This window comes from Patagioenas fasciata, chromosome 9, assembly GCF_037038585.1.
Source record: "Patagioenas fasciata isolate bPatFas1 chromosome 9, bPatFas1.hap1, whole genome shotgun sequence".
NCBI classification, from domain to species: Eukaryota; Metazoa; Chordata; class Aves; order Columbiformes; family Columbidae; genus Patagioenas; species Patagioenas fasciata.
Window position 1 is genome coordinate 23,644,238 of NC_092528.1, and position 14,763 is coordinate 23,659,000.

Sequence of the window (14,763 nt, forward strand, 5' to 3'; positions counted from 1 at the left end):
CAGCGCCCTGCGGCAGTGTCTGCGGCGGGACGGGGCGGGGAACCGAGAGCACCCGCGTCCTCCCCGCAGCTCGGCAGCAGGTCCCTCGGCTCTGCGTGCGGCTGCTCGAGCAGAGCGGGTGCTCCGGCCCATCCCACATTCGTTGCGCGGGGTGCACGGTACCGCACCGCACTACGTTGCATTTGCATTGCATTGCGCTGCATGACGCTGCATTGCACTGCGCTGCGCTCCTGCCGTAACCTGCGGCTCGCGCCGGCCGGTGGCGAACGTTCCAGACCCCCCACGCTGCGGCAGGAGCGGCGGGAAGAGACCGGGCGGGGCACGGCTGGGAGGGGTGGCCAGACGGCTGTGGCCCCCGCGCGGGGCCTTTTGGGAAACGTAGTTCTCAGCTGCTAAAAGTGTGCGGCCGGCACTGAGGCCCGAACTACATTTCCCGTGGGGCGCCGCGCGGGAGCGGCCACCGCAGTCCCCGCCCTCCTCTCCGCGCAGGCGCACTGGGGACGCCGGAACCGCTATAAGGGATGTTGTTTGGCGTCCCAGCCGTTGAGTGGGGAAGCTGCAGCGGGGGCAGTCGCCGGGCGGAGGTGAGCGGGGCGGTCCGCCCGTTACCGGGGGCTGGTGCTGAGGTGGGGGCGGGAGGCCACCCAGTGCGTGGGTGAGGGGGCCGCCGCGCGGCTGAGGAGGTGGCTTTACCGCCCCCTTTTCTGTGAGGAGGCCGGTCGAGCAGCCCTGTTCCCACCTCCCACCCCACTAATGAAGAGCTCTGCGCTGTGCCCCCTCCCACCGGGAGCTCGGGGCATCGCTGTCACACAGACTCACAGAATGTCAGGGATTGGAAAGGACCTCAAAAGATCATCTAGTCCAATCCCCCTGCTGGAACAGGTGGAGGATCTGTCGCTGAGCAGTCAGGGCCTCTCTTGTTTACGCCGGTGCGGCGGGGGAGGGAACCGGGAACACCACCCCCGAGCTGCCGGGGGCTGACCCGCTCCCCTGTGGCGGCAGGAGTGCGGAGTCAGGGGTGCTACAGCCCCCAGACCCGCAGCCCTGCGGCATCATCGCCCAGAGCTGACACGGGGCCCCGAGCGGGGCGGGAGCAGCGCTGAGCTGTGCCGGGCGGGGGGCGGTGTTGGAGGCGGCCGGTGCCAGCGGGCGGGGAGGGAGCGGTTTGTGCAGCCTGGTGCACCGAGCCGAACCCGCGGATGCAGATTCTGACTGATGCAACTTAATGAGGCATCTTCCGTCGTGCTAGTTTAAGGCAATGGACAGAATGTAATGAAGCAGAGTTATAAAACAAAGTCTTATAGTGGGAGGTGATTTTTCTCCTTGGGACTCTGATTCTCCTTCTGACCTTCCAGGGCAGTTTTGTAGGTTAAGGGAAACCCTGCAGCACAGAAAATGTGATTCTGTCCTGTGTATGTTCATACTTAGTGATAGCCCGAGCTTATGGAGTAAGTGAATAAGGCTATAGAGAAGGACTATATCTTTCTTTATTGGTGTGGAATTAGTCAATTAGTCAATTAGTCAATTTTATTATGTGGTATGTCTGGAAGGATCAGTTTTGCAAAACTTTGTACTGGTAAGACATTGCGTATGTGCAACTAACAAAACATCTAAAGGATTTGATCTTCCAAGTAGAGTTACTCAAGGTTTCAACTAAGTACTGTAGGTATTACTTTAATCTGTGAGGTTGCATAATGGTATTTTGGAGTTCTAAAGGAGGAAGTGTAACAGTACTCTAGTGCATTGAGAATCACTGTACTATTTGGTTACCTCAGGGTATGTTTGAACTAGTTCAGGAGAAGTTAGTCTTGTGTGTGTTTCCAAAGTCATGTTATTACAGTTTGTAATAAACGCCTTATATGCTTGCTTTTTGATTTTTTTAAAGTTTTTTAAAAAAATGAACTCCAAAAATAGATGACTAAATGTAACTGGTGTGTTGGGCATTGCGTATAATTAAGTGGAATGTAATTATTTTTCAGATATTTGAGGTGAAAATACACGTGTAAACCCTGGCGTTTACAGAAGATGAAAGACATCGACATAGGAAAAGAGTATATTATACCCAGTCCTGGGTATAGAAGTGTGAGGGAGAGAGCCAACTCAGTGCAGCATGAAGAGCAGGAAGGGTCGAAATTTCAGCATGCTAAATATAAGGTCGGTTTATTTTTTCATTGTTTGTTTTGCAGTCTATGCTTATTAAATTACATGCAGCAGCCACCTTCTTGCTGTGCCAGCTCTATATAGATTCGCTGCATTGAAGGTCAATAATGAATATTCCCTGTTGTGTGAAAGAGGTCATTCCAAGGGATACTGTAGCTAGGTTAGTAACATATACGAACACTTAAGACTTTTTTTCACTTTTAAATGCCTTTTTAGCAACATTTGAACAAAATGCACTTTTTTCAAATGTTCAGACCTTGATATGAATCCAGGAAATGTTTTAAGCTTTTATATTTGAGGATCATAACAAAGTAAAAACAGTGAAGAACTTGGCACAAATTATGAACTGTTCAGCGTTGGCAACTGAAAACACTCTTAATCATGCTGTGTCTTTATCAAGGATTAACTTTCTAAAGCAGATGTCTAGCTTGCTCTGATAGCAAGACTTTTACTTTTTCCCTCAGAAGTAATCTGTATTAATACTGTTTCTTCTGTTGTCTGTGTATTTGACATGGTGAGGTTCTGTTGTAATTAATTCTAGTTTAATTTGAGAGCTGGGTCTTGAAATAATCTCTGGCTTAGACCTTGGATGTTGTTCTGAGCTTCTAATTTTTAGAGCTTGTTCCCAGTGAAAAGGGTAGATATACCAAGTGCTATGGGGGGGGGGAAAAAGTGCTCAGATAAATGGAAACACCCACACTGGTGAAAGGTGTCATCTGAAAGTAATAACCTGTGCCAGTTGATGAAGGTTAAAATATCTGCTCTGAATGCTAGTACTGAAATATTTTCTTGCATGTCGTCTTCATAGCATTTCCTGAAATACTAATGTGGAACTTTCTGAAGTGAGACAAAGTTAATACTGCTTATATCTGATTTTTTACAATGACAAGGGTCTTGCAACTTTTTGCTGGGTGTTCCATGTCGATTGCCTGTGACAGACCTGGTGTGAGAGGGTTGGAAATGGGGGTTGTCACTGAATTTGTATGGAAGACTTGTGAAGACTTCTAAAAGGCTTGAGTTTTGCTGCATTATACTACAGACTGGGATGCTATGTACTTCAGATAAGCCTTACCTTGTTTCACTGGGGCTTACAGGGTTTTGCCAGGTGTTTATGTGGGGTAACAATGCTGCATTGCTGTTTCTTGAGACAGGAGTGCTCTGCTCTGCAGCAGGCTGAGTGCAGTTGGTACCTGCAGCTCCATGTCCCTACAGGCTCTATGACTCAGCAGAGCGTTCCTGACGGTGTTTGGAGGAAGGTGGAGTGTCTGATTGCATTAGAGCAGGCTCTGATGCAGAACTAAGAGCTCTCTGGAGTCACAGTGCAGCTTCTTGCCATCCACTACACATCATCCAGTAGCAAATCTGCTCTGTCACATTAGTGGTGACAACAGGGATGCCATTGGTGGACAGCTTTGTTTCCTGACCACTGGCAGTGGAGTTAGGCAGTAATCATAGCATGTTGTCTCTGCCCATTGTTCTGCATCATCTAATCATGTTCATGTCCGTTTTTAATGTTTCAGGACAAAATTCTTATTTCTAAACCTTTTAAATGAATGAAATCAAACCAGCATATTTGTTGTTTTTGAAAGCTGGAAGGAAGCTAAATCCTGCACTTTTGTACAGCGTGGCATAGAAATCTATAACTTCGAGGCAACTTCAGCTTAACTCTATTGCTGTAGTCTTGTTTACCCTTCTCACCCTACCTTACCCTTCTACCCCTATTATTTGATTTGCCTATGCTGTATGACTACAGGGTAGTAGGTGTAGATAACTGATTGCAAATCAAGGATTTTGTAAAACTTGTGATTACTGATGCAAGGAAGTGACTCACCCTAGTTCTTATGTAGAACTTTATCTGTTTTTGTTTCTTCGAGTGGAAGAAGCAACTCAACTTATCTTGCCAATGGAATCAGCTAGTTCTGACATGTTACCCATTTTACTTGATAGTTATCTTGTTCAGTATGCCAGGGTTCAGTTATTTCTAGCTCAAACACTAGTACCCTTTTTGTTTGCTAGCCTTATAGCTTGGATAGATAAAATCCATAAACACCAACAGCTCTGAATTTGTTGCTGCATCTTGGTGAGATTAAATCCTACTTACTTGCAAAATATTGAGGTTAAGTGAAAAGAGCTGTATTCATAACACTTTATCTAAGTTACATGTTCATGTTTGTGTACCAGTTTTCTTCCTTTCTAGTTGCAACAAACGCTGGTTTCAGCAGCATTCTTGACTTTATCACTTGTTGGGATGTTTTATCCTGTTGGTAACGGGGATATCCCAAGACTTCTTTCGTAAGGCTGAGCTGTAACTGTTTGGTCAAGCGCTTCTTCTCTGCCTCTAACAAAAGAGGTAGAAGCAGTAGCTCAGCAGTTAAAAAATTGGTATTTCACAGGCAGAAAAGGTACTGTGTCCTTTGCTACTTTGCCCTTAATGAAAGCTGGGACTGGGTCAGATGCCCAAGTTGGCATATAGAGAAAATGTTGGCACAGTTGGTGACAGAACACAATGGAGGGCTGATGTGGTGAAGAAGGGTAGGACCACGGCACTTCAGGTAAGCTGTAGTGGAACTCTGTCGTTTGGACAGAGTCCAGTGTGCCAGCAATAGTTTTTGGGACTCAAATTTCTTGCAGAAGACCTAGTGTAGGATTTGAACTAGCTTGACCAGCGAATTACAAAGCTGTAAACATCATCTGTGTTGCAAGTAACAAGCTGCAAGCAGATTAAGGCTGCTACTTTACCACTAACTTCAGATCTTTGTGGAATGCAGGTTTGAGACTGTTTTGCGGCAGAATTACACTGCATGAGGTAGATTTCTTGCTGATATGTTGCATAGGTACCTCATAAAGCATAGTGTGAGGCAGAACTGGGTAGTTCCCTCTGAGGAGGGTACAGGAATGTGCTGCCTCTGGTTAATGGCCAGTGGCAGTGGCTGCTTCTGGCAGGGCTACAGGTACGTTTGACTGATCAATAACATGACTCATTGGTTTTCCTGTTGCCTGTATTGCTGCATTTTTATACATCTTTCTTAACCTGAAGCGGACTAGACTAGCTGATTGCCTGACCAAGATCTTTACAGGTAAAAGACTGATCTTACTACTGAGCCAAGATCCCAGAGCCTTTTTGTATGTCTCTCTTCCTTGCCTTGCATAGAGGTTGTATTTGACTTCGCTCTTTCTGTCCTGAAACTTCCATACTGGTATTCAGGTTTCCTGCTGAAAGGATGCTGTAGTGGGTGTTCATCACAATAATGAAAAAGAACTTGCAATTCTTTCCTTAGAAGATTAAACACTGTTTGGTCATAGCCTGAAAGGTCACTTGTTTGAAAGACCGGAGCTTTTCAAATAGGCTTCCTGGAATCATAATTGAAATCATGCTGCAATATAAGTAGGTCTAATCCAGAATTTCCTGGTGCTTAATGGGAATGTTGCTATAGAAATTTGGACCTCTGAAATAGGCACTCTGGGACTTAAATTCAAGAAAAAATTTTTGTTCAACTTGTGAATGCATATATTTATGAATAAGCTTCTGCACTGTGTTTTTATAACAATTGATTTTAAAGTTTTTGTTGGAGACATTAATATAGCTTACAAAATAGGGAGTTAACTACCTATTCCTGATGCATAATACCATACTAATTGGATTGGGGAGTCATGGCTGTTTTGAATGAAGATGACTTGTAGGTGCACTTGCTGCCTAGCACTATAGTTGGTAGTCTTCATCTGTAAGAAGCTGTTACATTACTAGTAAATAAAGTGATGTTTTGAAATATTGATTTATATTTACACCTTCAGAACTTTTTGTTCTTGGAATGGCTGTGTGCTTCAAGTTGTATCTGAAGTAATTGTATTTAGTTTTTCTCATGAAAGCAGTGTGTCCTGAGGAGGAGGGCAGATCCCATTGTGTCCATGAAATATACTGTAAAATGACAGATGAGGGAGAGAAATAACTTGTTCTAGAAGTGTTTTTGGAATAGGCTCTTTTCAAATGCAGATTTCATGTTCATTTGATGGAACAGCAGGTGAGTGAGCATTTTGCTCCCTTACCCCATTATGTTTGCAACAACAGAAGATGTGAAAGCAGCTTGTTCTCATGATACACAAAGCTTGTGAGAATTCAATTCTTGAAATTTGAGTCTGTAAGTTAACAATGCTAGGGCACTACTTTACAATTTATACTCCAAGCTGTACTTGGTTCTAGCTGGAATGTAGTATTCAGGATTAGGCTCTTGCTGCTGAAGCATAATGACTGAATCTACACCATCTGTGGCAAGCTGCAAGTGCACATTGCTGCATTTGAAGACATGGGGCAGTGTGGTACTGGAGAGATTGCTTCAAACATGCAGGGAAAAATGTGTTGTGAACTTTAGCTATCAGGAGCCCTACTAATACTTCTGTCCTTACCTTGATGTCTTATTTTTCAGGTGTGTCTCTGACAGCTTTTGCCAAAGATGACAGAGAATGTGATCAGAACTTGGAGTTGATATAAATCCTTCAAGCAGTGGTAGCTTTGAAGTGATTTATCACTGTCTGACTGTCCAACAGTCAGATAACTCTGCCTGTCAACCTCTCTGGAGCATCTCAAGTGTCTGAACCAGCAGTGCTGAACAACATGTTCAAAAATAAGAATGTGAATGTAGCCTGGGTACTAGTGCCTTGGCACTGCATGTGCAGAGCAGCCCTTCTATACAGCTTGACTACAGGGTTTTAGTTGTAGCTGAAGCTGCTGAATGTCTCTGCATTTTTCCAGAATATGTCATTTTCATAATCAAGTAAACACAGGAGTTCAAGGAATCGCAGCCTGAGTAGGCTCTTAAGGGGCTGTAGGTATTGTGAGTCAGTCTCTACCCAGAAAGGTATTTCTGTATGGCTGGAGTAGATTACAGTGAGAAGCTGCAGTAGTTTGATCTGGTACCAGTGCTCACTGCATAAGGTGAAACTGCAGTTGACTACTTCATCAAGATAACTGCCAAAGTGCTAGATTCATTTCAGTTGCCACCTGAGCATCTCGTTGGTGTTTGACTGTGCTAGGAGAGATGTGCAAGAGTAGAGCAAATCTGGGTATATGTTCATGTTCTGAAACTTGTAATTGCTGCCATCATACTCTTTGTGGCTGTGCTTAGCATATATACAAGTGAAGTCTTGGAGACCTTATTTTCCCAGATTATAGCTGCATAGAAGGTGAGGGATGACTCAGTTTAGGTTGTGCTGTCATAAAACGTAAAATTGACACAGATGGGTATATAACAATAAATCTGATTATAATTAAAACCTAGAATTAGAGTTTCAGCTCTTGCGGTGTAGTGCATTGGTGTACTCTGCAGTCTGACTGTGAGGAGGTACTTCCCAGAACTGTTATGAAATTGGAAACTTACGCTATTAAACTTCGTTGTAGAAGAGTCAAGTGACATTATAAACAAAGTAGGAAAGAAAACAGTGTTTGTCTGCTGATATTTGGAAGCCTTATACAAAAGGCTGTGCTAGGTGAGGCATGCTCCTTTATGAATCCTGCTTCTCTGTGTTCTTCCTGTGCCTGTGAACAAACTGCTGCAGTGTAAGCCACTGATGATACATTCTAAAATGAACAAATTCCTGCTAACAGGATCAGGTCTGTTACACTATCTCTGACACCAGCTCTGGCTAAAAGTGTAACATTGTAGTTGAATAGCTGCAGCAGTGGGGAATTCGGGTGGATTGAGGACTGGACCGGTTCTGCAGATGGTGCCCTGAATGCTTATGCAGGACCTTATTCTCCTGATTGGTGGAGTTTTAACTGAACACTGGTGTATACCATCATAAGAACAAAACATGACAGTCTACAACTCTAATACAACCTGTGTGGTGTCTATGGTGGATAGAAACATCTTGTGATAATAAATCTCTAAAATTATGGGGATAGGGAGTTTCTGTTTCAGAACAATGGTTTTCCTCTGCAGTTCATTATTCTAGAACAAGTGGCTGTAGGCTGGACCCCTTAGATGAAGAGAGGCTACTGCAGGGTGCTTTGGCGGGGGAAAGCAGCCACCATAATGTGTCATGTTGAAAGGATGGAGATGGCAGGAAGGAGAGGGTAACTGGAACCAACATCTTAGATAAGAGAATTTAGGAACACAGGCCCCAGTGCTGAAGGAGGCTAAGGTGAACAGTGTGTGAAACTGAAGCATAGCATCCCTCAAACCCATTTTCAGTTACTTAATTACTGTGGCAGGACCTAGATTATCTATCAATGTACCCTTGTCAAAAGCTGTAAAGAATTTTTCTGTTGTAAACTTGATGATACTCAATGTTTCTAAGCAGTGCACAGGAAGGAAAGGAAGATGGAAACTTTTGCCTTCCTTAGCATTTCTACTTTGGTTTACTGTTATGCAATCTACAAGCATTTTAAGGGTTAAGTAGACAGTGCAGCTCTATCAGGAGCATGTAAAATGCTCTCAAGTTTAATCTCAAGCTGTTGTTTTGGTGGTTCTTTCAGAAGCTTGTCTGAAGAATCTCAGTGTGATCAGCAGAGCTGAAACTCTGGGATAGGTGTGAATAATGAGCTCAAGAAGGCAAATCTAGGCAAGTGAAGTGCCTACGTACTGAAGGCATGTTACTCTAAATGTCAACTATTTCTATTTTTTCAAGCCAAATGAAAGTGGAACTTAAATCTGTCTCATCAGTATTTCTTTTATCTTTGGAAACTTCATACACAATTAGACTGTGTGGAAGCAAAGGTGTGTTGCTTTCTGAAGATGCATTAATTCCATGATAGGCCCAAAAACCTGAATGTGTTATCTTGGTTATAATTTTGTTCTGTCAAATTGTTCTACCATTGAACTTCTCCTACTGAAGTACTTGCTGACTTGATAAAAGATCCTTGACTTGGTTGTTGGTGAATGTTTTAAGATTATTCTCTAACCACTTTGAAGAAGCAATATCTCTACCTGTTATCCATATATATGTATACACACATATTACCAACTGAGAAAGGTGTGTCCATCAGATGGTCATGTATCAAAAGTTTACCTGAAAGTTGGAGGAGAGTTAACTGTATCTGAGGAGACTTACACTTAGTAATAGGAGGAACAAGCCGAAATCCTTCACTGGACAGAGATGTTCCCTAAAGGAATATGGTGATCTGGCTATTCAAGGCTTCCATTTAAAGTCAACTGTTATCTTTAGTGCACTAACCCTCTGTCTAAGTCTTAGTCACATGATAAAACTTCAAATCTGACCACTTGCCAGTATTGCCTTTGGCTACTGTTGGTTTATGTTCCTTTGTCCAAAGCAGATTTATAAATCAGCGTGCTCATGACCAAAAGTGTATAAGGAACAGATGAACCATCAGTGAAGGAAAGCTTGCAGTCTGTCTTCCATTGTAGTGTTCCAAATTATTGCTGGAGACATTCTGCCCTATGACTCTCTGAAACTCTGTGTACAGTTGCAAGAATTGCCAGAATCATTTAATGGATCCATCCAAACTAATGGAGAACTTAACTTGAAATGAGTCAAAACTCACATGCAGGAAATTTTGATACCTTGAGACAGAGATGGTTGGTTTTGAATGTTCATATCTTAGTTCTAAGGAACAGTCAGTTGTGGTCTGAACTGAAAACTGTGAATGGTCTGTTCCACAAACAAAACCTGTATTTCAATCCTTTTGAGGACTAAGGTTAAAGTATTTCAAAGTCTACATGTTTGGAGCCCTGAGGTGTTTGAGTTTACTAGTTCATTTTCCACTTGAGTGGGGTGTCCCTTGCTTTTGGAAGCATGTGTTGGTACAGAAGGGGGGGGTTGAATAAAAGGCTGTTGTATTAGGCTTGGCAAATGCTGTGATATCAGGGTTTCTGCTGTTGTTCACTGCTGGTTCCCCTCCACAGAATTTTGCTTCTAAAGACTCCCTGGATGCTCCTGGTGTTGTACTAAGTTGACCTACGTAGCTTCTGTTGTGTTATAGCTTGGGCATGGCCTGAGTAAAGGATATTACTGGAAGAACACCTCCAGCATACGGCAGGCTGGTGGCATGTGGTTCAGGATAGTGCTGCCTACCTGAGCGTGTCAGGAGCCGAATCCTCAGCCTGTGCTAGTTTGATCTGCTTAGTGAGGAGTTAGTTTCCCAGCTTCGTGATCATAACACATGTAGTGTGCTAATTCTATAGGGCAATTTAAAGTTAAGGCTGATCGTTATTTCCAGTTCCACAGGGGTCTCCTGTGGATCAGTGTACAGCCTCAGCTCTGAATGAATCCTGTATCCTTTGATTACAAAATCATGAATACTAAATTTAATGCAAAACAGAAGATGTGGATTCATGTATGCCAGAAGGCTAAGCAGGTGCGCAGCTGTATTCAGATGCATACAAAGCAGCTACTGTTACAAAATGAACACTACATGTCAAACTCTGCATTTCTTGGATTGCAGGAATAAGTGGATTTGCTAGGGAAGAGTTTAGAACATCTCACTTCAATGCTAATGCTTGCCAGAACTCAAGGACAAGGTCAACTAAGCAAGGTTCCTGAAGAAACTAATATACCTGTCCTCAGCAAGGACTCCATGTGCATCAAGTAAAATTGCTCTCTCTATATATACATTACTATAAAATATTCAGACTCATCACAAACATGCATAGCCTGACCTTGTTTAGCTACAGATCCCTGATATCTGTGCCAAGCGCTACTGGGAGACTTCTGCCCTAATATGAGGATGCATAAACTCATGCTGGCTTTGAAACCCTGACTCAAATGCTACCGACTTCTGCTAATCCCAGCCTGGAAGAGCAATTGCTGAAGTCATATTAACAGCGTGTTAGAATGATTGGACTTCGAGCTGTTGAATCTCTAACTCTTGTGGAAGTCAGAGCACACTTCTGAACAGGCAGTTCTCTTTTCACTTAAAGGAAATACGGCACAGTTGCACCTAGTCCTGTGTTTGGATATAGCTGGTGCTGTAAAGAGCTGTTCTTTGGGAAGGCAGCAGAGACATGAGCTTTCACTTATTCCACTTATCAGGAGGCAGAAGAAAACGGAGGCGCTAGTTTCTTGACTTGGTTCATTGCAGCAATCCTGGAAACTGTAATCATAATTTCTAGGTATCTAAAGCTGTCTGTTGGTCTCCTCTTGGTGCTGTGTGAATTCTGCTCTGCTGATAATACTTCGCAGTCAATGCATTCAGGTGCTTGAAGGATCAGGGTGTCCTTCCTCATACCTGTTGTCTGCAGTCTAGCCCTGTGCCTGCTCTTTGCTTCTCCTATTTCAGAGAGACAGCTGGTATGGATGGATGACACACCAAGACAGTTCTAACTGTACCTAAAATTCATTGTAATACCCTGCCCAGAGTAGGCTAGGAGTCAAATGCTGCAAATCCCCTTAGTAATACTTTTGTAGATTGTATACTGCATCAAATCCAGTGAAAGGAGAAAAGGAAGACTTCCTTAGTGGAATATAAAGTTCATAGAGTGCTTGCTGCTTCACCAAGCAATGACAGATTTGACAATGTTTGGACCCGCAAACCTAATACCTCATTTTTAGATGCTCCTGTGTTTGGTGACTTCCAGAAGTCTGGACAACAGTGTCTTAGGGGTTGCTTATGCTACCTGCAAAAGCAGTGTATAAAACCTTAACTACTTTTAAATGGGGTTATGCTTGGAGAGACTGTAATTTTGGGGAGAAAACATGTAAGTAAAACTTCAGAGTATATTTTCCTAGAGTCTTGTTTTATTTTGGTTTAGCTATCCTTAAGCTAACTGGGATAGTTGTTCCTATCTTCCTCAGCCCATACAAACTAATAACTAATCTTGTTTTGAAACACCAGTCCTTTAATGAAGTCTCAAATATTTTCAAACTACTATTCAGCCTGGAGTTCTAATATGGAGAATGCTTTAAGCACTAAGTAGGACTGATGATCATGTAATTCTACTTTTCCCCATATACCCCTGCTTCTGAGATCTACTGTGCTTTTAGTTTCCCATTTGCCTCTCCTTACTGGGAACCTGAAAGGAGTGAGGAGTCCAGCTGAGCTCTGCCTTCCATGTGTAAAGGGTGGGAGGGCCTGTTCTGCAGCATTGCTGACTCAGAGTTCTTTACTGCTTAAATAAAACAATTTTAACTTTCTGTAATAACAAACCAACCACAATAGCTTTTCAGTCTGTATCAGCTCCAGGGATTAAGAACAAAAACCTTCATATATCTGTTCAGGTTTCCTGTCAGGCAGCAGCAGGACCAGAAGAGATGCAGCTTCTTTCCTGCAGTTTTATGAGCCCTGGAAGATGCTCTGCCTTGTGGAAGAGGAGACAGTAGTTGTTTGGTGGGTGGGGTTCGCTTTGTAAGTTGACTGCATACACATCAAACTGTTTGTCTGCAAGATGAGTAAGGGATGGAAAATGTTTTGCTTGGCCTCCAGGCCTGTCTGGTTTTGTTATTATCCTCTGATGTTACAGTTATCAAACAAATAAATTGCTATGTCCTGTGTTAAGTGTGAGATTGCCTCTGTGAAAGGCTGGGATCTCACTGTGTTGTGGTGTTTTGTTGTTTTTTGGTCCTCCTTTCTTCCATATACAGCACAGCTGCCTCCTTTATCTTCACCTGCTCCCCATCCTCAGAGATAAATGCCCATGCTGGCTGCTTAGCATTTTTCTTCTGTTTCACATATTTGAGTTTGCCTGACTTTCTGCATCTTGTTCCTGATGCCCCTTTTGCTTCCTACAACACCTTCTGTCTTGCTTACCTTTGACATCTTCTATATTTGACCGCTAATAAAGGTAAATGTGGTATCTCTGAGACAGCCAGGAAGATTTTTTTTTTTTTTTTTAACCTCAGAACTGAAATTTTTTTTTCTTTCTGCAAAGTAGCTCCATTAGAAAAAAACAAAGGTAACATGGCACTGCAATAAACGATCTATTAAGTTAGTGAAACCAGTAGTGAGGCCATTGTGGGTATAGGTGGCAGGCTTGTCCCTCGGGTAGCTTTGCCACATCCAGCTTCTGGTCAAAAGCTTTGAACTCTACATCATTTTGACTATTCCATATCATTGCTGTTTCCATTCTCCTCTTAATTAGCATTTAGGGCTGCCTTTCACTGGGGCTGTGGGAAAACTCTCCTGAGATAAGGCTTGCCCTCTAAATGGTTGGTAATAAAGTTGTTGAGCAATTGAGGAGTGTGGCTGGGAACAGAGAAAAACTGTCATCTTTGCTACCTTTAGTTTAGTGAAGAAAAAAAAACAGGAAACATGATGAAAGTACAATTCTGCTTAATGGGTATTTGGTTCATGATCTAATCCAAGGTACTTATGAAGAAGAGAGTTTAGTAGTATTCTGAAAATAATTTTAATTTTTTTGTGTAAGAATATCTAAATTATAGTAAGAGGGTATAAATTCATCAAGAATGTATATCTTAATTTCACTGTGTAAGCCAGTTGTTTTCCTGAACTAATGTCATAGGTACTTAATTTTGTAATTTCCTTCTATTGTATTTCCTGTGGCAGGATGCAAGATTATTCCCATCTGTCCGTTTATTCTCTGAATGCACAGGCACAATATTGGTATCAATTTGTATTTTACAAATGCAACAATCTAATCCAGATCTAGGGTGTGTGCTGAAGCCTGTCCTCTAAGACATTTAAATGATGGTGGTTGCTGTTGCTCAATAATTTTCAAAAGAAAGAGGTGCAAAGTTGCTGGAGTCAGGACTCATAGACTTTAAACCTAGTTTTGAAGTCTGGCTCTGTCTTTCTTGGGAAAGCAGATTGAATGCCAGGATGCCTTGGAAGCAGCTGCTCGGGCGGAGGGGCTGCCACTGGACACCTCTGTGCATTCCCAGCTGAGGATGCTGAACGAGGAGCATCACAAGGGCAAATACCACCATGGCCTGAATGCACTGAAACCCATACGGACTACTTCCAAGTAAGTATATAGGCTATAAAAGAAGGAATGAACTCTTTGCTTTTCAAACCAGTTGCAAAGCAAATGTTGTGATTTAACCCCAGCTGGCAGCTAAGTACCATGCAGCCACTTGCTGCCCTCCTCCCCTGTGGGATGGGAGGGAGAATGGAAAAAAAGAGTAAAACTCCTGGGTTGAGATAAAGGCAGTTTAATAGGACAACGAAGGAAAAGAAAACAACCACAATAGTAATAATAATAATAATGGTAAAATCACAGAATGAAAGAATGGTTGGGGTTGGGAGGGACCTCTGGAGATCATCTAGTCCAACCCACCTGCTGAAGCAGGTTCACCCAGAGCAGATCGCACAGAAATGTGTCCAGATGGGTCTTGAATGTCTCCAGAGGAGGAGACTCCACAACCTCTCTGGGCAGCCTGTTCCAGGCTCTGGCACTTCAAAGGAAAGAAGTTTCTCCTCATGTTCAGATGGAACCTCCTGTGCTTCAGTCTGTGCCTGTTGCCCCTCATCCTATCATTGGGCACCACTGGAAGAAGTCTGGTTCATCCTCTTGACACCCACCCTTGAGATTTTTATAAACATTGATGAGATCCCCCTCAGCTTCTCCAGGCTGAACAGAAGAGAGAAAATGAGTGATGTGCAATGTAGTTGCAGTGATCAATGCTCAGTGTGTCCCAGAGCAGCAGTTCCCCTGGCCAGCTTCCCCCAAAAGATGTGCTGAGCATGATGTTATGTGG

The 14,763-nt window shown here is 43.1% G+C and overlaps 1 protein-coding gene across 3 annotated transcripts in view; it reads left to right on the forward strand.

Moving 5' to 3' along the window:
• The first annotated feature begins 485 nt into the window (after positions 1–485).
• Positions 486–14,763, forward strand: part of ABCC5 (ATP binding cassette subfamily C member 5) — a 45,583-nt gene continuing 31,305 nt past the window's right edge. For all 3 annotated transcript variants that reach the window (XM_065844712.2, XM_065844711.2, XM_071812640.1), the window contains exons 1-3: positions 486–584; positions 1,980–2,154; positions 13,873–14,030. In XM_065844712.2, coding sequence (XP_065700784.1) covers positions 2,026–2,154; positions 13,873–14,030 — 287 coding nt within the window. In that variant the 5' untranslated portion in view covers positions 486–584; positions 1,980–2,025. The remainder of the gene's footprint in view (positions 585–1,979; positions 2,155–13,872; positions 14,031–14,763) is intronic.